The 24686-nt window shown below is 57.1% G+C and overlaps 3 protein-coding genes across 3 annotated transcripts; 2 read left to right on the top strand and 1 right to left on the bottom strand.

Annotated features, from left to right (window-relative positions):
• Window positions 1-593: 593 nt before the first annotated feature.
• Window positions 594-1460, bottom strand: MIND_01244200 (uncharacterized protein; the record flags this gene model as incomplete). Its single annotated transcript, XM_037368930.1, has 1 exon — window positions 594-1460. The coding sequence occupies exon 1, from the start codon at window positions 1323-1325 to the stop codon at window positions 594-596; it is 732 nt and encodes a 243-aa protein (XP_037214898.1). The 5' UTR covers window positions 1326-1460.
• A 373-nt stretch (window positions 1461-1833) lies between these two features.
• Window positions 1834-4507, top strand: MIND_01244300 (CBM21 domain-containing protein; the record flags this gene model as incomplete). Its single annotated transcript, XM_037368931.1, has 7 exons — window positions 1834-1865; window positions 1904-2032; window positions 2087-2102; window positions 2286-2533; window positions 2583-3267; window positions 3314-3623; window positions 3678-4507. 7 exons carry the CDS (start codon window positions 1834-1836, stop codon window positions 4505-4507), a joined length of 2250 nt encoding a protein of 749 aa, XP_037214899.1.
• Window positions 4508-14352: 9845 nt separating this feature from the next.
• Window positions 14353-17651, top strand: MIND_01244500 (CBM21 domain-containing protein; the record flags this gene model as incomplete). The annotated part of the gene is made up of 4 exons (XM_037368932.1): window positions 14353-15435; window positions 15482-15791; window positions 15844-16767; window positions 16822-17651. The coding sequence occupies 4 exons, from the start codon at window positions 14353-14355 to the stop codon at window positions 17649-17651; spliced, it is 3147 nt and encodes a 1048-aa protein (XP_037214900.1).
• Between the last annotated feature and the right edge of the window lie 7035 nt (window positions 17652-24686).

Here is a 24686-nt window from a genome sequence, read left to right on the forward strand (position 1 = left end):
TCAGCGCCGATGATGGGAAGTTGAGACTCCGTCCGTGGGCTGATCCCGACGAGCATGTGCGAAATGCTAGACAGGTTAGCGTGGATGAATCGAGACACTAACCTAGGCGCCGCGCGCACGAGGCGCGTCAGGTGCAGCCGCCACCACGGGCATGGCCGATTGCTCGCGCAGGCACGCGGCGCAAATAGGGGGCCAAGAAGGAAGTCTTAGTCACTGCTCACCAACAGCCAACACCTGCCCTTTCTCCGAGTCTGCCCCAGAGGCTCTCCTCCCATCGTATGTCCAGCCCATGTGCGCGGAAGGGAAACGATAACACAATCTCTGCTGCCTACTTATACCTCGCAGCGCTGGCCAGTCTGCGGCCGCGCGCGATGACGATGACGCGCGGATGACGACGGCGTTTCCCGATTGGGCGCGAAGTCCGGGCGCACCCGGCGCAGAAGCCGCCCCCGTTGATTGCTGATCGCGCCAAGGGCGGTCGGCCGGGCGCCGTGCAGGCTGCACAAGATGGTCGGTGCCGGCCATGGGGAGGTGAGGCTGGTGGCGCAGGAACCGCCCCGACGGGAGATGGGGCGTTGGAGTGGAGTGGGAGCTTATTGCGGGTGCGTTATCAGGTCGATAAACCAACAGGGACTGCTTATCGCGCATTTGGGATAGAGCGGAGAAGACGCAGAGCGGGCGGTTCTGGGTTCTGGGACGGTGGGGCGTTGGGGCTGGGGCCACGAGGTCGGTGGACGCGGTGGTACGTAGACGGGTGCGATATGAGTTAGGGCGCGTCGGACTCGGCGCCGGTCGGCCGTGGACGCGGGCCATCCATCATGCATCGCGTAAACCCGGCCCCGGCGGTCGGGCCTGCACCCGGGCAGGCCGCCGCCGTCGGGGTGATAGCGACATATCATAGGCCGATAGTCGCCGGCGCCGGTGACGGGGCGCACGACAATCCTGGGTGTGGGCGTGTCTATTTCGTGGCGTCGGCGTTCGGACGTAGCGCGGGCGCTCGAGAACCAGGCGTCGAGAACCCATCGAGGCAGGGTGACTGTTGTGGCAGATTCCGGCGGCTTCGACGATAGATAGACGTAGATAAGCAGCAAGCCCGTTGACCGTCGGGCGGGGAGACAGCGTTGATAGGGAGGGATGTCCGATGCTTGTATGGCGGCGACCGAGTGGCAGGGTAGGTAGGCATTTGGCAGCTCGGATGTCGGGACGGACGCGTAGGTAATCGGCACTTGAAACGGGAGATAATGGCTTGCTATCGATGCACATGCATCGGGGAGATGAAAATTTCGCGTCGCGATATGGCGCGTCTTCTTGCTGGACATGGACATGGAAGCAGGCAGGAAGGACGGGTGGGAAGCCCGCGAGCTGCGCGGCGAAGAAGGCGCCGTGGGCGTGGGCTGCGACAGAAGGACGAATTCAGACTTCTGGTCCGCCTTCTGGGTTCTGGTGTGGGATGCATTCCAGCTTCGCCAATGATGGTGGCGGGAGCACTCCATTGTCTTGTCTGCCCACAATGGAGCGCCTGGGCGAGGGCGAGGAACGGGGGTGGCTGCTCGGCGGCGAACGTGTGTGGCTCGCTCGAAGCTTCGCGAAAAACCGGGATAAGGAATAGGGCCTGACAGCGAGGCGGTGTCGGGTGGGAACGCCGAGCGGAAGCGACGTCCCCAAAAAATTTCGTCCCTCCCTCCTCGCTCTCGTCCCTCCTCGCTCTCTTACCTCCTCATCAAGCAGCAGCAGCCACTCGCCCCCCCTTCGTCCCGCGATTGGCTGCCACGTCGCCCCGCCCAGCCGCGCCGCGCCGCGCCCAGATCCCGATCCCGATCGGGGCGGCTCGTAATGGCGCTGACACGCGTGGAGCGCTTACATACGTGCGTTTTTTCGCCAGATCGATCTGCCGATCTGGCAGACCCGTATTAACGGCCGGGCTGGCCCTGCGCTTTCCCTTTCACCACCACCCACCCCTGCCCGCCCTTCCCTCCACATCGACGTTCCGCGCCCCCGCTGTGCGCTGCCAGCGTCGACCCGCATACTATAGGTGCGCCCGTCCGCGACGGCGTTGACGTCAGTGCTGACGGTGGAGGGTGGCTAGTCAGTTGCTCCACAGCGTGCGATAAGGAGAGGATAGGATGCCCTACAGTGTACCTGTCGCCGGCGTCGCTGCGCCCCTCCCGCCCACACCCGCCCATGCCCCTGCCCCTTCCCACCACTCTCACTCCCACTCCCACCACACCCCCGCCCACCACGCCCACGGCCGCCCGGGCCACCGCCGCTCGTACACGTTCGACCAGGAGACAAGGGGCCCCGGCGCGTTCAGCAGCCTCGGCGTCCTCCCGCGGCGCACCCCGCCCACTTCAGCGAAACGATTCCACTTTCGGGCGGACGACGAGGACGGGAGCTCGTCGAGCAGCGACGAGCAGCCGGTGCTGTCGACGACGGCGACGACGGCGATGCCGGCCTGGGCACAGCCAGCGAAGGGGCGGGAGACGGACGAGGAGGACGGCCCGCCCCCGCCGCTCCGGCTGCGCCAGCTGCCCTCGTTTGGACTCGGCTTGGGTGCCAAGGCCTCGCCCCCGCGCTCGCCGCAGCGCTCGCCCAACTCGTCGTTCATCGGCGTGCCCTTCCCACGCTCCGGCTCCCCCCGCGCCCACCACCCCGCCGATCCCGGTCCGCCCCGCGCTGCCCGGGCGCGCGAGCAGCCAGCCCGTGATCCTGCTCGCGAACGGGAAGCCGCTCAAGTCGAGCCTCAAGTCGAGCCGCAGCGCGCCGCACGTGCCTTCCCACCACCTGCGGGCCCGCTCGGCGCCGTCCACGCCCGCGCTGTCCCCCTCGGGCACGGGCACGCCGGAAGAAGTGGAAGAGGAGCACGACCCCGCCGCGTTCGCTGCCGCGCTAGGCATGGAAGGCGAGTACGTCGAGAGCCCGAGCACCCCGAAGGCGGTGCACTTCCCGCCGCCGGACGACGGGCTCGAGACCGTGCGCGTGTTCAAGCGGACGGCACGGCCCGCGAGCGTGAGCTTCCCGCTCGGCGCGGAGGACGAGACCGAGACCGAGACCGAGACGGACAGCGGGGTCAGGTGGGTGTCCGCGGCTGTGGCGGGGAGTGGGAGGGAGGGCGGGAGGAGGACGGTGTCGAGCCCGTTGAACCCGAGTCCGAGGATGGCGGAGGAGAGGAAGGAGGGAGAGGAGTGGCGGTATGTTGTCGACGCGCCGGGGATCCCGCGGGCGAGGGACGGCGCGAGCATGGTTGTGCTGGAGAGCGTCAGCTTGGAGGTGTGTTGTTTCTTTCTCTCCGGTTTCGGGTGCTCACAAGGCACAGACGCCCCCCGGCGAGCTCCACCTGCGCGGCACGCTCCTCGTGCGCAACGCCGCGTTCGAGAAGCACGTGTTCGTGCGCTTCACGCTCGACGGGTGGCTCACCACGAGCGAGGTGGCCGCCAAGTACCTTGCATCCACGCCGTCCGGCGACCCCGGGCCGGGGTGGGACCGCTTCGGCTTCTCGATCCGCCTGACGGACTACGCGCACGTGCAGAAGGGCCGCGGGCTGGTGGGCCGCGAGCTCGAGATGGTGGCGCGGTTCTGCGTGCCGTGGGTCGCGGAGGGCGGGGCGGCGCCGTATGTGTGGTGTGGTGAGCACTGTTTTTCTGTCTGCTGATATCCGAGCAAGGCTGACGCGCGAGTAGATTCAGAAGAGCCGACAGAGAAGGAGAGGGAAAGAAGGTGGATGGGGACAGGCGCGCCTGGCCCGGGGGAGTGGTGGGATAATAACGGGGGGAAGAACTATCGCGTTGGGTTCCGGGCGGAGACGGCCACCGCGCCGGCCCCTGCGACCACCACGTCTCCCGCGCCCGGTCCGCCGCCGGCGTCCGCGCCGCCTTCTGTCCCGACGTCGACGATCCCGTTCCCACGCTCCTCGCCGCAGTCCGCATCGCCCCTCCAGCCCCACCTCACGCTCCCCGTGGCCATACCGCCGCCGCCGCCGCCCCCGCCACGGACGGCGCACGCCCAGGCGCTCGCGGCGAAGCTCGGCCGGCTGAGTCTGCGGAACTACGCCGCGCCGACACCTGCGCCGAGGCCGAGTTCGTGGGCGGGGTTCGTGCATTCGAGTCCGCCACGTGAGCAGTCGAGCCCGCCGCGGCTGTCGCCCCTGGTGATCAACGAGCCCCTGCCGGCTGCGAATGCCCAGGCGGGGGTCGGGCTGTACTGGCCGTGGGGCCGGACGGCGGTGGCCCCGGAAGTGGTTGTCACCGAGGTGCCCGAGGAGGACGAGTCGGACTCGGACCGCGAGGGAGATGGCAACTCGCTGCTGGCGGAGCGGCGGGAGGAGGAGACGCCGCCGACGTCGCCGCTCGGCGCGCGCGGGCTCGCGGGGCTGCTTGAGGCGGGCGACGGCGCGGGGAAGGCGGAGAAGGAGACGGAGACGGAGGTGCGCGGCCCGCCGACGGGCGCGGAGACGAGCAGCAGCGTGTACCGCGCGTTCGTGCAGCAGTGGTGCTTCGCGGGCGCGGGGTAGGCGGCGACATGATGACGAAGATGATGAAGATGACGACGAAAAAAAGGCCCCCGGCCACTGACTGACCCGCATACCTTCCTTTGGCTCCCCTTCTATGCGCATTTTGCTGTGTAAATCCCCCTCCGGTGTGTTATTGTTATATCCCCCACCCATTGTGTACCACCCCCCACTTTCGCGCTTCGTTTCGTTCTTGTACGATACAGATGCATACACGAGAAAGACCACCACGGACACGTAGATAGAGTGCGTATAGGTAGCTGGCGAATATAGAGTTGATTTGCGATTTTGGGGGCGTTTCAAGTTGAGTATGGTGCCAGGTGGGGCCGGACTGGGTTGGCGTAGAGCGCGAGCTGGATGCTGGTGGGTTAGCGACTGATAGCTCTGCCAGTGGTTGTCTGGTTTGAACTTGGAGAGGGACCGTACGCGTGACGCTGGCTGTTCGCCGCAGACGTGGGCGCGCAGCACATATATATGCAGTGATCCACTGAATTTTTCATTCAATTACCGTACTGGTGGGCATATATAGATTATTGCAGATATTATACCATACTTGCCAGTGCCGTAGGCGGGTGGTGTTCGCCGCTCGCATGGTCGTCGGTGGCCCCGGGCCCACCGTCCGTTCGGAGCGGGGCGCTGCGATTGGTCGAATCGCGACCGGATATGTATTTTTATTTCGTCCTCAGCCTCTGACGTGTTTACTTGCTTGAATACAAGGCAAGTACTTAGATGGTGATTAACTTGTTCCAGTTTTTTATCACTAGCACATTGAATTGAGGTGCTCAGGCTGATTTGCGGTGTGCGAATGCTTGGGTGGTCAGGCAGGCATTCTAATTTCTGAGTGTCGTGGTTTTCCGGAGCGTAACCTGCGATGTTTTTTTTTTTCACGCCGACTGGGAGCTGAGTTCACCTGGGCAGCTAGGGAAAAATCGGGAGCACATCAGATTCCGACCATGGCGGGCGCTGAGCTGCGCGCGATGGCCAATGGGCGCGCGTGCGTGCACTGCAAATGGCATTTGTGGAGCCATTTGACGTGACATTGTGCTGCGAGACGAGCCTGGGAGGACAGGGAAGGTAGATGATCGGAAGACGGACCGAGAGGCAAGCAAGTGGTCGACTGAGCTGGTTGTATCGGTTTTCTCCGCGGTTGCCTGAGCGGCATCGTTACCGGAGTCTGTGGAATGAATGAGAATCCCATCGAGCAAGGGATATCGAGCCAGGCACCGCGATCGAAGATGCAGGAGGAAGACCCCGAGCCTCGGATACCCCTCGGGGCCCGAGGGGTATCGAGTGTGACTCATGCGAATGCAGAGGAGTAATGAGGACATCTTGCGCCGTGCTTGCACGAGTCGCAACTTGCAAGGAGGTCCGTTGTGCTCCCGCTCCCGCTCCTCTTCAAGTCTCCCAGCCGGAATTATCGTGCTTGTCCGCTCTGGCTCTTTGTGTCATGCATCGCCCCGCGCTGTTCGTGCCGTGTCCTTCCTGTCGCCGTGTCCTCCCTGCCGCCCCTGTCCTCCCTGCCGCCCTGCCTTGATCGCCGTCCCCCTCTTGAAGCGCCAACCGCCCGGAGTCAGCGAAGCACGGCACACAGGTGCACCCAGCGGACAGCGCGGCATGCAGCTTGTCATCGGGGCCTGTAGCGCCATCTTCTGGTCTCGGTGGACCGGCGCCAGTTCGTTGAATGCCTCCGATAGCGCTAGGGGGCGAGGCTACGGCGACGAAACCGGTGGCAGTATGCACTACCTGGTCGGGTCGCGTCAGGCAAAAATGTTTGCAGCACCAGAGGCCGGGGATGCTTCATTTACCCTGGTAGTAAGCGGGGAGGAGAAGGCATTGAGAAGGGACCTGGCAAAGAAAGTCAGTCCCACGTCTGTCCGGCCACGGACCACCGTCCGAACACGTGTTGATGCCGAAGCTTCCAATGGCGCTTCTCCAACCCCACGATGCCTACATCCGCGTCCCGGGCTTGCCCCAGTGTGCCCTCGCAGATGAGCGGCGCGCCAACGGCGGAACGTATTGAGGTGTCTGCACACCTTGCTGACAAGTGCTGCGTGGCCAGTGTATTTTGCGATTGGATTTAGATGCATGTCATGGATGAATTGAATGTTTCCGCCAGACAGCGCCAAACTTTCACATGTCATATGGCTGATATAAAAGCCATGCTGGCAACCCCGTTCCTTGGCTTCCTCCGCCTGTGTCCTGTCTACCCCCCCCCCCCAGCATAAAGCTAGGAAAATGACAGCAGACTCTGACTCCATTGAGACAGATGCTACAGTCCAAGATACCAGTGCAGGGAGCTTCTTCTCTGGGGCCAGCAACTTCAGTATCACACACAGTAGCTTCACTGCCCACATCCATCCAGACCATGGCCAGTCTAACACAACAGCTATTGTTGGAGGTCAGCACCATCAGGATTGTGGATCTGACTATTGTACTAACTCCTTGCATTGCCAGCCAACTTTCGCCAAATTCGCTTAGGAGATATATACCTACAACAGGAATTGGCTTCCAACTCAAGCTCTCGGCCACGAAAGACCTATAAAGCACAACTGCATGGAAATACTGTGACAGCTTCTGTTTATCAGGGAAATTACATACAAAAGCAGGTAGACATATTCTTGCCCCATATATTTGAAGCTGACTTTTCAGAACTGGGAAAGGGAAGTGAAATTGATGCAGAAGATAAGGTAACACATAAATAAGCAAACAAGCAGAAAAAGCCAATTTTTTAAACTAGACATCCTCATGTGCAACAACTCTACGGAATTGTTAGTGCTGATGTACTCTATATGGCTGTCTATCACGGAGGTTAGTACAATGCAGTTCAGCAGTCAGTGTAAATGATGTTCTTTCTAGAACTTGTGGCAGAAGAGCAGCTACACCATTATCTGAATACAGAGGACAGGATTAAGATAGTTCTTCATGCTGTGAGCCTTAAATATCCAGGTGTTTATTCTATGCTTAAGAGAGATTTGGAATAGATATGTGCTTTCCCAGTGAGTAATTATACTTACTTGCTGGCCCTTTTTGTCTACAATAAGTAAAAGTCAGCTGCAAATGCTATGGGCTTTTACATGGGTTTTAATGAGGGGTGGGTGGTATGTTAATCTGTCTCACTTCTACTACTGCTATTGAAGCATTCTAGCCTACCCTCATTCAGTTTAATATAGCAACAAAACAGCTATCTCTTGGAATTAATGCCTCTCCTAAGGCTGATACATATAGAGAAGATCTCATGGATGAGTGTATACATTATCTGGGTCCTAACTGGATCCACGCACCACCATCATCTGGGGATTTGTCTACTCTATTTATGACAGTACCACCAGATGTGCTGATGTCTTCACTCCCTGTTTTTTCATATGGAATATATAGGGAAAATTTAACAGGATTTTGCCCCATGGAACACATGACTATTAAGAAAAATCCAGCTATCAATATCAACTATATCTGTGAGATTATGGCAATGTGTCCAATGCCCAAGTATATGAAGAAGTATAAATGGATAGGGTGTGATACACTGCATTCTTTGCCCAATGGATGGTCGTAGTAAGCTTTCATGATAGTGTCTTATGAGTGGAATACTTAGTGTGCTGTTAGCCTTCCTGTAGGACCAGATACATCTTGTGGAGACCACATTTTCTCTGGATCACCAGAATCGACAAACATGGAATATCCTGCTTACAGAATATGGCAAAGCCAACTTACATATTTCTACTCTTTATTGAATGTTCCTCTGGATCAGCATGAATATTATGGTAAGATCAACCATCACCTAAAAATTCAACCTGAGATAATTTATTTATGTAGCATTCATAACATTTCAACAATTCACTATTAAATTTACAACAACATCTTCTGGCTGCCCTAAGGGATTTCTTATACTGTGTCATGCAAACTATGCAATCTATGGTACTGGACAATCAGAGGATATTGCATTTTGGTCCCTGGATGCTGAGGGGAACCAGAGGTTGAATCCATCTGAAGCACTTGATCTTGGATTCCCTTCTCTCATTCTTGGTGACACATGTTTTATTGTGTCTGGAGGACAATCAGCTTATGATGAACTCTGCACTATACAAACTGCAAAGGGATATGACCCTACCACCCCAGACCTTGCAAAAAGCTTGAACTATCCCATTGTAGAATTAGTAGGAAAATACAAGAAATGTATGTAATCCTCAGCATTATCTAATTCAACCTAACATCTTTTAGCATTCTGGGAAGAGATGGGGGGTGAAGAAGGCTTGTTCTTGACTGAGCTTTTTGCACAAGACTGCAATATTCCAGGCCAAGTCATTCCTCCACAAGATGACCAGATGATGATGATGTATAGGGAGGCTCAAGTGCAAGAGCCTGCTGCCTATCCTAGACATGATCTGTATATCACTTTGGTCTTGGGCCTGATCCTTGTCCTAGTCTTTATAGAGCTTGTTTGAAATATGTATATGGAGTGAAACACATGAAACGAGTGCAATGGTGAATGCAGAAAGAACTCCACAAACAACCAAAACACCCAAATCAAGCTGTGTGTTCGGGGCTCCATGGAAAGTATACCTCGTCGTCATCATCTGGCATCGGTGCAGACATTGTCTTCAGCGCTTCGGAAGCTTTGGGCCCCGACGGGCTTTGAGGAGAATCAAAAGAGGGAGGTGCGAGCTGTTAGCAGTAGCGGGAAGAGCGGACGCGCGGTGATGCGCATCTCGCATGTGATTGCGGGACCGGCCGGAGCCCGGGTTAGGGCTGTGGCGGAGTGGCATATATATAGCGTGGTCTGCGTGCCTATCGGGCACGCTTTTATTTCCTCCTTTGTTCCCTTTGTACCCTCGAGTAGTGGTCAAGCTATTCGTCTGTTGGCACTCGATCGGGAGCGTGTGGCATGGTCTACAAGGGCTGATTTCTGACACGAACGTGGCCCTGAGAACACAGCGAGGCTCGGCAGTGCCAGTGGGCAGGACAGGCGCCCGGCGGTAAGTACTGCCAGCAGTGCACGGCGGCATGGCAATACGACTCCACGTGCACACACGCAAGGCGCAGCCAAACTTGAAGCCAAGTTGTCTGCCATCCGCTGTTCCTACCATAGACGCGTCTCGCAGGCTGCGGTCCGCACTATCGGTGGACGGCATGTCCGACGGGCCGCCATCGAATCAGATGCCTAGTTCGCAGGAGTGGGAGCAACAGTACTAGTGCGACGGTTTGATGCACGGTCTTCCAACGAGCGCCTGGCCATGGAGTGGCGGGCGAGGCAATGGGGCAGTGAGAAGATTGCGGGGAGAAGCAAAAAAGAAGCGACCTACGCCGGTGCATTGCCGCCCAGCGCACTGGGCACGTGCACCGAAGTAAGATACAAATTGAGGCTTTGCTTCCCGGCATGTGGTATGCCAACTCAACATACACTAAAATAGCTAATGAGAACTGGGAGATATCCTGGGGAAGAATGGTGTTTGTATGGCTGGTTTGCCAGACTAAGGTCTGGGAGTACTCTTACTGGCTGTATGGGCATTGTTTGCCATTAGTGAAATAACTGCCCTTTCCTTTGTTTGTTACTTTTCTTTTAAGCACATGGAGCATGCACCCTGGAGGAAAGGCCGCCTGTGGGGTAAGTGTGAAGTATGTGCAGGATTAGGTTGTCCTGTTATTGCTTAGTGGAGCATAGAGAAAGGGGGAGTGCACTTCCCATATACTTTCTTTGTGTGTTGGGTATCTGCTAGGCAAAATAACCATTTTTTTTGGTTAGCTGGTACTTTAGGGCCAGTCTTTCTTAATTTGTGCTATACTTTAGGGCCAGCTGCTTACTTAAGGGCCGGCTCCATAAAAGACTTATATATATAATAATATCTAATGCTGGCCCTAAAGACTGACTGAAGTAACAGACTAACTAAACTGAACTAACTGACTGAATGACTGAATGAATAAACTAACAAACTGAATGAACCAACTGACCGAGTTCACTGAGCTAACCCTAACCCTGACTGACTGACTGACTAACTGACTGACTTGACTGACTTCATAACAACTTTGTATTGACTATGGTTGACTCAGAAAATGCAAATTACTGACCCAACCCTGAGTTTTCAAAACAGTAATAGGGCTATATCTCAGTGAGTTCTTAGCCGTTCAGGATGGCTTATATATGAGCAGGAAGGTATTCAATGGGCCTACAAACTGGTCTTCAACATGAAGCCTGTTATATACAAAACCACAGACTTTTACTACAGAATACAATTCAAGCACCAGATTGTTCGCTTAATTACTGGATGGTTTCTGGTCTGTTCATTGAGAGTCATATATGGTTAGAAAGGCATTTCAGAGCTCTACAAACTTGGTTTCAACTCTAATGTGGTTGACTACAAAACCACTAAGTTTTACTACAAGTCAAGGTTTATTGAATTGACTTCAAAATTGAAAGTCAACCAAATGACTTCAAATTGCACCAGATTGTAGAGCTTCATTAGTTGAATAGGTGTTCAGTTTTGAGCCATTCAAAATTTCTAATGGTTGGCCCGCAAAATGCAAAATACTTGCAAAACATCGACTCTTTTAAGATTCATTTACTTTAGGGCCGGCCTGGTTAAAAACAGTATTAGCGTTATAACCTGATGAGTTTTCATCCGTTCAGGATGCTTTATATATCATTAGAGAGGTATTTGAAAGGACTACAAACTGGTCTTCAACTGAAATCTAGTTGACTACAAAACTACCAAGTTTCACTACAAGATACTCTGGCAGTTAATTTCAACTTGACCAAATAACTTCATATTGCACAAGCTTGTAGAGCTTCAAAAGTTAAACAAGTCTTCAGTTTGAACTAATACAAAGTTTCTTCTGGTTGGCTCACAAAACGTGAAATACTCGCGAAACATCGACTCTTTTGAGAATTGGTTACTTTAGGGCCGGCTTGGCTCAAAAGAGCATTAGCGCTATATCTCAGTGGTTTCTCATCCGTTTTAAACGGTTCAGATATCATTAGAGAGGTATTTTGGGGCTCTACAACTTGGCTTTCAACTGAAAACTAGTTGACTACAAAACCATCAAGTTTTACTACAAAACACTCTGGCAGTTAATATACATTACAAAAGTGAAAGTTAACCAAATGACTTCATTTTGGCTTAGGTTATAGAGCTTCATTCTTTGAGTAATTTCACAGTTTGGATCCTCAAAAAATTGTCACTGCTGGCTTACAAAACCACTTTAGGGCTGGCTTAGCTCAACCAGTATTAGCAGCACATCTTGGTGAGTTCATTAGGAAGGTACTCCAAATGCCTACAAACTGGTCTTCAACTGAAATATAGTTGATCACAAATCTACAGAGTTTTACTACAAACTACGCTGGCAGTTAATATTTGTGACAAAGTTGAAACTTCACCAAATGACTTGCATAAGTAGTCAACTACAAATTGTTGTGTATCCTCACACACCAAACCCGCTTGCCGTCACTTGCACGTCGTTTGGGGATGGAAGAGCTGGTGATGGCGACGCTGCAAACGTGAAGGTGAAGGATGGCAGCGAAGACCGTGAAGGTGACGACCAATGCTGGCAGGTCGACAACGGCTTGCACATTTGGGGCTGAGCGAATGGCGATGGCGAGCGCACTGGCGGACTTGGCCCCGTCCGAGAAACAAGTCGAGCTGCGACAGGCAACCACAAGGTGTGAGGACAACAACAAGGATGGCGGCAAACTCACGTTTCTACAAGGCTTGAGGCGGAAATATAAAACGGTCAACAAGCACACGCCTCTGTCTGCCGAAAGCATCAGCGGAAACGAGCAACCCAGCGCTTACCGCTCTCGCAGAGAATGCCCTTAACAGCAACGACACGCTCATGTGGCAGAGCGGCGCCAAAACGGCTGGGGATGACGCTGCCCGTAACCAGCCGCGTGAGCCGACTGGCGCAGTGGCGCACACCGAATTCAAGTTGTTCAAAGTGGCGTGGAGTCTTGTTGCCAGGGATGTTGCCCGAGAAATTCGAAGGAAATCCAGAAAGAATGGCACGGGCTGAGCCTCGACACAGTGGCGAGACGCGGGCCGAAGATGTGGAGGAGTGACGCACAAGATGCGCCATGACGCGAATAGCACTTGACTTGAGGCGAATCCACTCACCCTGGAGCTGCCCCCGCACGCGGCGTGCTCGATAACGCCCGCGTCGTTTCGCCCGAAACTCCGTGGAAGTGTACGCCACTCGCGGGCGCGATATCGTGGGGAACGGACAGGAGACGGCCGCGAACGGCCCGGGCCTCGACACAAGGCCGGCCAGGCCTCGCAGACCCCAGCGCGCGGTCGTTCCGCTTGAAGCTCGCTGGAGACCGAGGGGTACCTTGCCCCTTGTCACCCTGGAGGCTCCAAGCCGGACGCGCGAGAATTCGGCCCGCCGGCTTCGAGTCTGGCACAACCGCGGGCAGCGCAAGCCAAGTCGTTGGCCCGTCTTTCTAGCGAGTTAGAGGAACTATGAGGGCTTCAGCTGAACAAGCAACAGATGAGCTCGGCGCTCATCGATCTCGCGCAGAGCGCCGAAAGACGCCGGTCCTCGACACAAGGCCGGCCAGGCCTCGCAGACCCCAGCGCGCGGTCGTTCCGCTTGAAGCTCGCTGGAGACCGAGGGGTACCTTGCCCCTTGTCACCCTGGAGGCTCCAAGCCGGACGCGCGAGAATTCGGCCCGCCGGCTTCGAGTCTGGCACAACCGCGGGCAGCGCAGGCCCAGTCGTCGGCCCATTTTTCTCGGGAGTTGGAGGACCTATGAGGGCTTCAGCTGAACAAGCAACAAATGAGCTCGGCGCTCACCGATCTCGCGCAGAGCGCCGCCAACAGCGAGCGCGGCGTCGACCACCCATCGCAGAGCGCCGAAAGACACCGAGACATCTCGGATATGTCCCGCGTCTCTTCTGCCCAGAAGCTGGCCTTGGCATTCAAGTTGGCGCCAGCCTTGAGTCCTAGCCGGCGCTGACGACGCGCGAACCGGGTCGCTGGCGTGGGCGAATGAGTTGAGTGGCTCCCGTGAGCAGCGTGCCCACCCGGCGCTGGATGCGGCGCTTGCTGAGCGAGTCCGCAGCACAGGCTGGCTGCAACTTGTGTATTCGTGTCCCTGGTGAGTGTCTTCACGTTTTCCAAGTTTGCCGACCAGCTTCGGACGTCAGAGGCGTTCCGGGCAAGTGTAGACGGCAGCCGTGCGCTGGCCGATTCAGCGCCGGTGAGGGGCCGTGTTTTGGCGAAGAATGACCCCGACGACCCCAGATGTTGCGTGTGGCATTGTTGTCGCCTAGGATGCTGACGAACGAGAGTGCATTTCAAGTTGGCGGTGTGGCGCGGAGCGGGCCGCGCTGGCGCGTCGCAAGTGGCGGAGGAGACAGCGGTCCTTCCACATTCCATGCATCTCCAGCGGAAGCAAGGCGCGAGTTGGATCCGGCCCGCTGCACCGTTCTCCTCGCAAGCCACGGTGGCGGCCAACAGCGAGCTCGAGGGCGGAGTGCGGTGCACGTGGCTGCTGCGGTGCTCGCATATCCTTTGAGTTCAGCTCGGCGTTCAAGTTCGGTGTCCCCGCGGGACGCAGGGGTCCAAGAGGAGTGGTGGTGGTGGTGGTTGATAAAAAAGAAGCAGTGATAGGGATCCGGCATGCGGCGCCGAGGGCCGAGGGCCGAGGGCCGAGGCGGGTTCCCAAACAGCCTCAGGAAGTTTTTTCTTCCACGACGATGGACCGAACGGTTTTATGTAAAGGCTTCGCTCCACCACCACCCACCCCCTCCTCCTGCGCCGACGCCCGACGAGGAGGATACAGGTGCGCCTGCAAGCTGCGTGGTTGACGTCACTGCTGACGCTGGCTAAAGTTGCTCCACAGCTTGCGATAACGATACTGGATGCCCTACAGTGTCCCCGTCGCTGGCGTCGCTGCGCCCCTCCCGCCTACACCCGCCCATGCCCACCACGCCCACGGCTGCCCGGGCCACCGCCGCTCGTACACCTTCGACCAGGAGACAAGGGGGCCCGGCGCGTTCAGCAGCCTCGGCGTCCTCCCGCGGCGCACCCCGCCCACTTCGGCGAAACGATTCCACTTTAGGGCGGACGACGAGGACGGGAGCTCGTCCAGCAGCGACGAGCAGCCGGCGATGTCGACGACGGCGATGCCGGCCTGGGCACAGCCAGCAAAGGGGCGGGAGACAGACGAGGAGGACGGCCCGCCCCCGCCGCTACGGCTCCGCCAGCTGCCTTCGTTTTTGGGTGCCAAGGCCTCGCCCCCGCGCTCGCCGCAGCGCTCGCCCAACTCGTCGTTCATCGGCGTGCCCTTCCCGCGCTCCGGCTCCCCCGCGCCGACCACCCCGCCAATCCCGGTCCGCCCCGCGCTCCCCGGGCGCGCAAGCAGCCAGCCGGTCATATTGCTGGCCAACGGGAAGCCGCTCAAGTCGAGCCTGAAGTCGAGTCGCAGCGCGCCGCACGTGCCGTCCCACCATCTGCGGGCCCGCTCGGCGCCGTCCACGCCCGCGCTGTCCCCCTCGGGCACGGGCACGCCGGAGGAGCTAGAGGAGGAGCACGACCCCGCCGCGTTCGCCGCCGCCCTTGGCCTGGAAGGCGAGTACGTCGAGAGCCCGAGCACCCCGAAGGCGGTGCACTTCCCGCCGCCGGACGACGGGCTCGAGACCGTGCGCGTGTTCAAGAGGACGGCACGGCCCGCGAGCGTGAGCTTCCCGCTCGGCGCGGAGGACGAGACGGAGACCGAAACTGAGACGGACAGCGGCGTAAGGTGGGTGTCGAGCGCGGCGGCGGCGGCGGGGAGTGGGAGGGAGGGCGGCAGGCGGACGGTGTCGAGCCCGTTGAACCCGAGTCCGAGGATGGCGGAGGAGAGGAAGGAGGGAGAGGAGTGGCGGTATGTTGTGGACGCGCCGGGGATCCCGCGGGCGAGGGACGGCGCGAGCATGGTTGTGCTGGAGAGCGTCACGTTGGAGGTATGTTGTTTCTTTCTCTCCGGTTTCGGGTGCTCACGGGCCGCAGACGCCCCCCGGCGAGCTCCACCTGCGCGGCACGCTCCTCGTGCGGAACGCCGCGTTCGAGAAGCACGTGTTCGTGCGCTTCACGCTCGACGGGTGGCTCACCACGAGCGAGGTCGGCGCGCGCTACCTCGAATCCACCACGGCCAGCGATCCCGGGCCAGGGTGGGACCGCTTCGGCTTCTCGATCCGGTTAACCGACTACGCGCACGTGCAGAAGGGCCGCGGGCTGGTGGGCCGCGAGCTCGAGATGGTGGCGCGGTTCTGCGTGCCGTGGGTCGCGGAGGGCGGGGCGGCGCCGTATGTGTGGTGTGGTGAGCGTTCTTTCTGGCTGTTGATATCTGGAGGGGGCTGACGCGCGAGTAGATCCGGAGGAGCCGACAGAGAAGGGAGGAGAGAGACGGTGGCTGGGCACGGGCGCGCCCGGGCCGGGGGAGTGGTGGGATAATAACGGGGGGAAGAACTATCGCGTTGGGTTCCGGGCGGAGACGGCCACCGCGCCGGCCCCTGCGACCACCACGTCTCCCGCGCCCGGTCCGCCGCCGGCGTCCGCGCCGCCTTCTGTCCCGACGTCGACGATCCCGTTCCCGCGCTCCTCGCCGCAGTCCGCATCGCCGTTGCAACCCCACCTTACGCTCCCCGTGGCCATACCGCCGCCCCCGCCACGGACGGCACACGCCCAGGCGCTCGCGGCGAAGCTCGGCCGGCTGAGTCTGCGGAACTACGCCGCGCCGACACCTGCGCCGAGGCCGAGTTCGTGGGCGGGGTTCGTGCATTCGAGTCCGCCACGTGAGCAGTCGAGCCCGCCGCGGCTGTCGCCCCTGGTGATCAACGAGCCCCTGCCGGCTGCGAATGCCCAGGCGGGGGTCGGGCTGTACTGGCCGTGGGGCCGGACGGCGGTGGCCCCGGAAGTGGTTAGAGCGTCAGCTTGGAGGTGTGTTGTTTCTTTCTCTCCGGTTTCGGGTGCTCACAAGGCACAGACGCCCCCCGGCGAGCTCCACCTGCGCGGCACGCTCCTCGTGCGCAACGCCGCGTTCGAGAAGCACGTGTTCGTGCGCTTCACGCTCGACGGGTGGCTCACCACGAGCGAGGTGGCCGCCAAGTACCTTGCATCCACGCCGTCCGGCGACCCCGGGCCGGGGTGGGACCGCTTCGGCTTCTCGATCCGCCTGACGGACTACGCGCACGTGCAGAAGGGCCGCGGGCTGGTGGGCCGCGAGCTCGAGATGGTGGCGCGGTTCTGCGTGCCGTGGGTCGCGGAGGGCGGGGCGGCGCCGTATGTGTGGTGTGGTGAGCACTGTTTTTCTGTCTGCTGATATCCGAGCAAGGCTGACGCGCGAGTAGATTCAGAAGAGCCGACAGAGAAGGAGAGGGAAAGAAGGTGGATGGGGACAGGCGCGCCTGGCCCGGGGGAGTGGTGGGATAATAACGGGGGGAAGAACTATCGCGTTGGGTTCCGGGCGGAGACGGCCACCGCGCCGGCCCCTGCGACCACCACGTCTCCCGCGCCCGGTCCGCCGCCGGCGTCCGCGCCGCCTTCTGTCCCGACGTCGACGATCCCGTTCCCACGCTCCTCGCCGCAGTCCGCATCGCCCCTCCAGCCCCACCTCACGCTCCCCGTGGCCATACCGCCGCCGCCGCCGCCCCCGCCACGGACGGCGCACGCCCAGGCGCTCGCGGCGAAGCTCGGCCGGCTGAGTCTGCGGAACTACGCCGCGCCGACACCTGCGCCGAGGCCGAGTTCGTGGGCGGGGTTCGTGCATTCGAGTCCGCCACGTGAGCAGTCGAGCCCGCCGCGGCTGTCGCCCCTGGTGATCAACGAGCCCCTGCCGGCTGCGAATGCCCAGGCGGGGGTCGGGCTGTACTGGCCGTGGGGCCGGACGGCGGTGGCCCCGGAAGTGGTTGTCACCGAGGTGCCCGAGGAGGACGAGTCGGACTCGGACCGCGAGGGAGATGGCAACTCGCTGCTGGCGGAGCGGCGGGAGGAGGAGACGCCGCCGACGTCGCCGCTCGGCGCGCGCGGGCTCGCGGGGCTGCTTGAGGCGGGCGACGGCGCGGGGAAGGCGGAGAAGGAGACGGAGACGGAGGTGCGCGGCCCGCCGACGGGCGCGGAGACGAGCAGCAGCGTGTACCGCGCGTTCGTGCAGCAGTGGTGCTTCGCGGGCGCGGGGTAGGCGGCGACATGATGACGAAGATGATGAAGATGACGACGAAAAAAAGGCCCCCGGCCACTGACTGACCCGCATACCTTCCTTCCTTCCCTATGCGATTTTTGGCTGCATACATCGACCCCTGGTGTGTTATTGTTATATCCCCCCATCCATTGTGTACCACCCCCCACTTTTCGCGCTTCGTTTTGTTCTTGTACGATACAGATGCATACACGAGAAAGACCGCCATGGACACGTAGATAGAGTGCGTATAGGTAGCTGGCGAATATAGAGTTGATTTGCGATTTTGGGGGCGTTTCAAGTTGAGTTGAGTATGGTGCCAGTGGGGCCGGACTGGGTTGGCGTAGAGCGCGAGCTGGATGCTGGTGGGTTAGCGACTGATAGCTCTGCCAGTGGTTGTCTGGTTTGAACTTGGAGAGGGACCGTACGCGTGACGCTGGCCGTTCGCCGCAGACGTGGGCGCGCAGCACATATATATGCAGTGATCCACTGAATTTTTCATTCAATTACCGTACTGGTGGCCATATATAGATTATTGCAGATATTATACCATACTTGCCAGCGCTGTACGTGGGTGGTGTTACCGCTCGCATGGTCGTCGGTGGCCCCGGGCCCACCGTCCGTTCGGAGCGGGGCGCTGCGATTGGTCTAATCGCGACCGGATATGTATTTTTATTTCGTCCTCAGCCTCTGAATGCTGGCCCTAAAGACTGACTGAAGTAACAGACTAACTAAACTGAATGAACTGAACTAACTGACTGAATGAATGACTGACTGAATGAACTAAGTAACTAACTAGATTGACCGAGTTTACTGAGCTAACCCTAACCCTACTTTCTTCTTCTATTGACTTCTAACTGAATGAAGTAACAAACTGAGAACGTCTGAAGTCTAGGGAACAACGCCGTTGATGCCACTGATCTCGCTGATATTTGAAAGGGATTTATCGTAAAATTTTTCAAACTGGCAGGATGTACAATCTTGGGATATATGTAAGATATTTTCAGAGATCCCGAGATATTCTGAGCTATTTGAAGAAGTATATTTTGAAGAGAGTGTTAGAAGTAGGCATGCCATGATGCAGTGTGCAAAACTTTCAGGATATTTTTGCTAGCTTTGCCAGGATATCCTGAGAGCTGTTGAGAATACTTTGGGAAAGTTCTCAATGTTTTAAGCAAAGCTTTCAAGATATTCTCTCCAGCTTTACCAGGATATCCTGAGTAGCACGTGAGCACATGTATTCCACGTCACACATCAACTCGGCAACAAGGCGGGTTGCTTTCAACGCTCAAGCGCTCACCACCCACCAGCCACGCCCGCGCCAGCATGACGGGATCCCCCAACCATGGTACATCTCTCTTCATCATGCATGCCCCCCTTTCCCCCCATCTGCCCCCACAAAGACGATTCGCCCCTGGATCTCGCGTGCACCGCGTCCCCTCGCCTCCTAAATCGTGCCGTCCCCCCATTCGCTGACTTTTGCGCGTGTTTAGGCCCCTCCAAGCGCGGCCTGCGCTCAGGCAAGGAGTTTCGTGCCTATGACTTGGCTTTGGCAAATGCCGTCGCGCCGACTGCCCCCTTCTCCCTTCGCCTGTCGCCTCCAGCATCGTCCCTCGACCCCGACGCGCATGAGCCGGGTCAGCAAATTGTAGACCCCGACGTGGTCTCCATCCCGCCATTCCACGAGCCTCGATATGAGAAGGGGCCTTTCGATTTTGCGCCGCCCCGTTGCCACCCCCCCGTTGCCCGCAGGCCTTCCCGCCTCCGCCGCCCCGCCGGCCCTCACAAAAACGCAAAAGTGCAATGCACGGCGGCGCCATAAACGCGCTCGGGACGGCGATCCATCGGGCCTGAAGGAAGTAGTAAAGAAGCGCCGGCTGGAGGCTGTCCCTCACAGCAACATGGCTGACATCGACGCCAACGACCTGCCGCACTCGCGACCCGGCTATATCGGCGCCCGTAATGCACGCTATACCCCATGCGAAAAGCCCCAGCCTGAGCTCAAGGCCAGCAAAATCGCCAGCGACGACTCCAAAATCGCCAGCGACGACTCTGCCGCCTACGGCATGGTCGCCAAAACCCTGACCGAAGGGGACTTGGAGCAGATGGGTTGTCAAAACTTCATCGAAGTTCCCTGGGATGGACGGTGCGTGCTTTTTGTTCGTCGATTTCGAGCGCCTGACTATATGCCCCCTAGGCGCACGATACCCCTCGCAGACTCTGAAGGTCGCATATACGGCCTACTCGGTGGAACCCCTCGAGATAGCGGATGGGACAGCCTCGCGCAGTCCGCAAATGCCGCAGTTGAGCGCCAACACAGCCTCATCGACGTATCAACCCGCAAGCGCCGACATCGAAGGGCGAAGACGCAGTTCGCAGCCATAGCCCGAGGCGTTTCCCACGGAGGCGGGCAGACGGTAACGCTCCCCCTCCTACAGCTGGCTTGATATCTGACTGAGCTTCCAGGAGCCGGGTGTTCTGCATGAGAACGAAGCTAACACCCGAGCGACTAACGATCTGCTCCGGCACGAGTTTTTTGCCCGTGTCGCCGGCTTTGCTGCAGGTTGATCCGTTTCCTTATGTAAATTGTACCCTTGAAGCTGACCGCCCCTCGTTAGTGTTAATGGCGGTCTGGTCGCCAAAATTATTCGGCTACTACCAAATGATGCAAGCAGCACTTCTCTCGTGGAAGCCCAGCCTGCGAACGGGATGGCCGTTTGCTCGAAGCGTATTTGCCGCTTGCACCATCAATTTCAAGGCTGCTGTTTCATGTCGACATCTCGACTTCGGCAACCTTGCGTGGGGCTGGTGCGCCATCACTGCGCTTGGCAACTTCGACCCAGACCGCGGGGGGCATCTTATCCTTTGGGAAATGCGGCTCGTCATCCGCTTCCCGCCTGGCTCCACAATATTAATTCCGTCTGCCGCCATCCACCATTCGAACCGGTCGATTCAACCTGGAGAAACGAGGAGCTCCTTTGTTCAATATACTGCGGGTGGGCTATTTCGCTGGGTCGATAATGGGTGTAGGACCAACGCCGGGTTTGAGAGGTTTGCCTCGGAGCAAGAGAAGGCAAAACGGTCTACAGAGGCAGAACAACGTTGGGAGAATGGCGTTGCCATGTATAGCAAAGTGTAGCTGTCAATTTCAAGTTTGCTCTTTCTATGTTTTGTGATTATGCCGTTGTATTGCGCTTTTGTTCCTACTCCCTGCCTGGCTACATCTTGCACATTGGTCATATTGTCAGACACTTCTATGGCCTAACAGTTGACTCTTATACTTTCAAAAAATCTACCCATTGTTCCTCATCCCATACTCTAATGACAGTGGTATAATCTCTCTTTCAGCTCTACTCACCATTCTTTTGAACCCTATCTCTCCCTTCAATCAGGATGACATTCTCATTATCATGACTCACCAAACCACATCTGAACACAGTAGGTATGTGCTATAATCAATGACCCTCTCCTCTTTTTCTCTTTTTCTCTCCTTCTTAAGTGTTTGATTCCCCTGCGACATACACCATAAGCCCATCTCAAACACCACAACTTTATACAACTTGTGTTCCTATCTTTGACACCCAAACCACCTGTTAATCCCAATTATCTCTTCTAATTAGAATGGGCACCTAAGCCCACTGTCCATTCTTCCATTCTAATTAGAAGAGATGTCTCCAAACTCCCTATGCTGCAATAAAGGGGGCAATAAAACTGCAATATTTCTGAGACCCCAGGCTCTAAGTCATTTCTTGTGCTATCGCAAAAGGTCAGTGTGACATTTGTGACACGGCTGATACTAAAGGCTAGTAACTTGATGATAATCTATTACCTATAGTTCCCACACATCCTACCAAGTCCATACACTCTGTTACATAGTGTGATATGAGGTCACGAGCGTGACATAGTTCCCAAAAAGGAAATTTTCGCAGTTCAACAGCAGAATGATCAGAGTCGGGGATGTCTTGAAACTTATTGGAACTTTAATCATTCTCTCCAAACTGTCATACTCCTTAATATTGATGTTAATACAGTATGGGCCTTATCTGAAATTGCCTTAGCTAAATCAATTGACAACTTCAAGGGATTGACTTGGCCAGCTATTTCATTCTGGTTATTGAGAGTACTTCTCCTGCTCCTCAGTCAACCTTCTTTCCAACCTCATACATTTTACCCCACTCTATCACCCTCAAAAACAACATCAGCCTCCCAGTGTCTCTCTGGTACTTTTCACTCTGAACCAAGTTCCATTTCTTTGGATTCTCTCTTTGGTACTACTGGTAGCTTTCTTACTATTGAAAAGTCAGCCATTGGTATATTCTAATTGTCAGGGGAAACCCTGATGCTGTCACTTGATCCCATCAACCAGTGTGTCTCTGAGTCTCCACTTACATCTCTGCATCTCCACCCTGACACTCTCCCTCCCATCACAAAATTAGTTGGTTCATTATGACAGTTTTTGATGTGCACAAACCCTTGTGAGTATCTCACAAGCATACTGAAACCCTTGTCACTGGGTGCAAGGTGATCCTAAGTGGCTTATGAGCTGGTCATAAATTTTGTCAGAAGGATCAGTCTTATTATGGTTTGCAACCCCTTATAGCCACATGATTAGCCACTAAGTTTCACAAGTCACTGTGTCACACATTATCCAGAGTAGTATATAAGGAGTCCTGTAAATTTGATAGAACAACAAGGACCCCCCCTGGCTGGAGTCCAAGTTGGAAACAGAATTGAAGTCGGAGTCGGAGAGCACAGAAGGATGTTTGGGTGACTGGGGCTTCCAGTTGACCAAGAGGAGACAAGAGAAAAGAGCAGAGACGAGACGAGGCTGGGGAATAGAGACCAGCTGTCAGGGGAACCTCCCTTTCGGCCCCTCGGAGATGTCTCCAATTCTGGTCCGGCCCTCCATCCCGCCCCGCACGATCACCTATCCACCAACGCCCTCTCAATAGTCGTCCTGGGACCTTGCCTGCAACACTGTCCAGGCCTTCTGTGCCCAACAGCAGCAGCTACGAACAAGCAGTATATAATCAGCTCCCTAGCAGGCGGACCCTTAGAGTTTCTTCTCTTTGGATCCTCCCCTGCTAGGTCAGCTTCATTTGTATTTGCTTACCAATGTTCACGCTTTGGATTCTCCCCTGCTAGGACCTTAATCTCAGGCCTCCAGGGTTGCCCTTACAGCAGAAGAAACTCTCTACAGGATGAACTGGACAAGATTGCTAGGTTCGGTGCTGACTCAGGCTCGGAGTACAAGTCCGTTTCACCCTCGTCACCGCCCCTACCACTTGTCTCCTCCTCCTCTGTCACTTCTGTTGTCCCCAGACCTATCATGTCTTCTGAAGCTGCTTCAGACGGTCGGCTGGATGCACTTGAGGCGAAAATCGACTGCCTAACTGAGGTCCTTACCCTTCTCACCACCCAGGCTTTGGCTGCTGCTGCCAATACTGCTGGCGGACACCAAACACCATCACTGCTGAAGACGTCGATTCTGACTCTGACTCCAATCCAGGGTGATTCCAAGGCCCTCTTTGGTGATATCAACCTCCCCTCGAAATTGGTCTTTATACCAAACCCTCTGTTTGTCTTCAACGCCAACTGGAAATGCAGCCAGGCGTTCCTGTACAGGGTCGGCACGTATGCCCGCCTTGCCCCTAAGGCCTTTGTGGTCAGTGGAGAGGCGAGCAAAGAAATGGCCATCTGCTATGCCATGTCGTTTATGACAGAAGGACCCGCTCAGCAATGGGCGGAGCGCCACAGAAGCAAAACCCCGTTTCTGTTTCCGTCCTGGGGCTTGTTTGTGTCCGAGTTTCCACTCCGGTTCGTCAAGAAGAACGAGAAAGATCACGCTCTCTCCAAACTGGAGACTTCTGCCTATCACATGGGCACAAAGAATGTCTACCAGTACACTAACAACTTTGAGGACCTGATGGATCTTGCCAGATCCGAAGACGTGTTGGTCAAGGTGACCAAGTTCCGCCACAGACTTGATCCCTTGATCAACAAGGGAATCACGTCCTCGAACAACCCCCTAGACCTCCGGGATTATCTTAGCTGGCGCACCTGGGCCTTCCATCAATATTAGGCCCTGATCTGGGCCAAGCTGATCAAGTCAGCCGCCCCCAAGACACCCAGCGGTTTGATTCGGACTCCGTTTCCAGTCAACCACATCCGGGCTCCGGCCCCTTTCCGCCAGGTGGCTCCAGTCATACCACCCGCGGCCTGCGCCCCGGCTCCGGCTCCAGCTCCGGCGCCTCTAGCTCCTGCCTGTCCCTATGGAGTTAGATCGCACCAGGCAGGGCCTGGGGTGCCCCTCGTCCTGCCTGCTTCAGGTGCGGTGACCCAAACCATCTCAGGATTGCCCTCTTCCCGCTGATGTTTGCTTGATAGATATCCTCGACGAGGTGATCCAACAACTTGGTGACAAGATGTTAGCAGAGTTGATCGCCCACTACATGGACACAGCTGCCCTGCCGGAGACGACAGCGGAGTTGATACCTGTAAGGGCAACCCTGGAGACTCCAACGAAAGCCTAGCAGGGGAGGATCCAAAGCGTGAATAAAAGCTACGGAAATACACGGAGGGACCGACCTAGCAGGGGAGGATCCAAAGAGAAGAAACTCTGAGGGTCCGCCTGCTAGGGCGCCAACTATATACTGGTTGTCCGTAACTGCCGACGTAGAGCGCAGAAGGCCTGAGCGGCGTCGCAGGCTGTGTCCCAAGGCGATCGTTGGGAGGGTCTTGACGGATCGGTGATTGTGCGGGCGAAGGAGGCCGTGGGACGATGGTTGGGGTAGGTCGGAGCGTCCGAGGGGGCGCCGGTCAGATGCACCTCGGATGTGTTTGGAGGGTCCAAAGGAGGCCGAAGCGGGGGTTCCCTGACATCACCCCCCCCTTTGAATGCGGCGTCCCGACGCATAGTTCGAAAGGGCAAGGAGTCGAAGGTTGCTGAGGCAATGTGCCGTGGTTTACCCGGATACCTCCGATAGAAGTCCGCAATCTTGTCTGGCGCAAAGACACGGTCGAACCGAACCCACGAGT

Source organism: Mycena indigotica, assembly GCF_014461135.1.
Source record: "Mycena indigotica strain 171206Taipei chromosome Unknown Mind.scaff0012, whole genome shotgun sequence".
Classification (NCBI taxonomy): Eukaryota; Fungi; Basidiomycota; class Agaricomycetes; order Agaricales; family Mycenaceae; genus Mycena; species Mycena indigotica.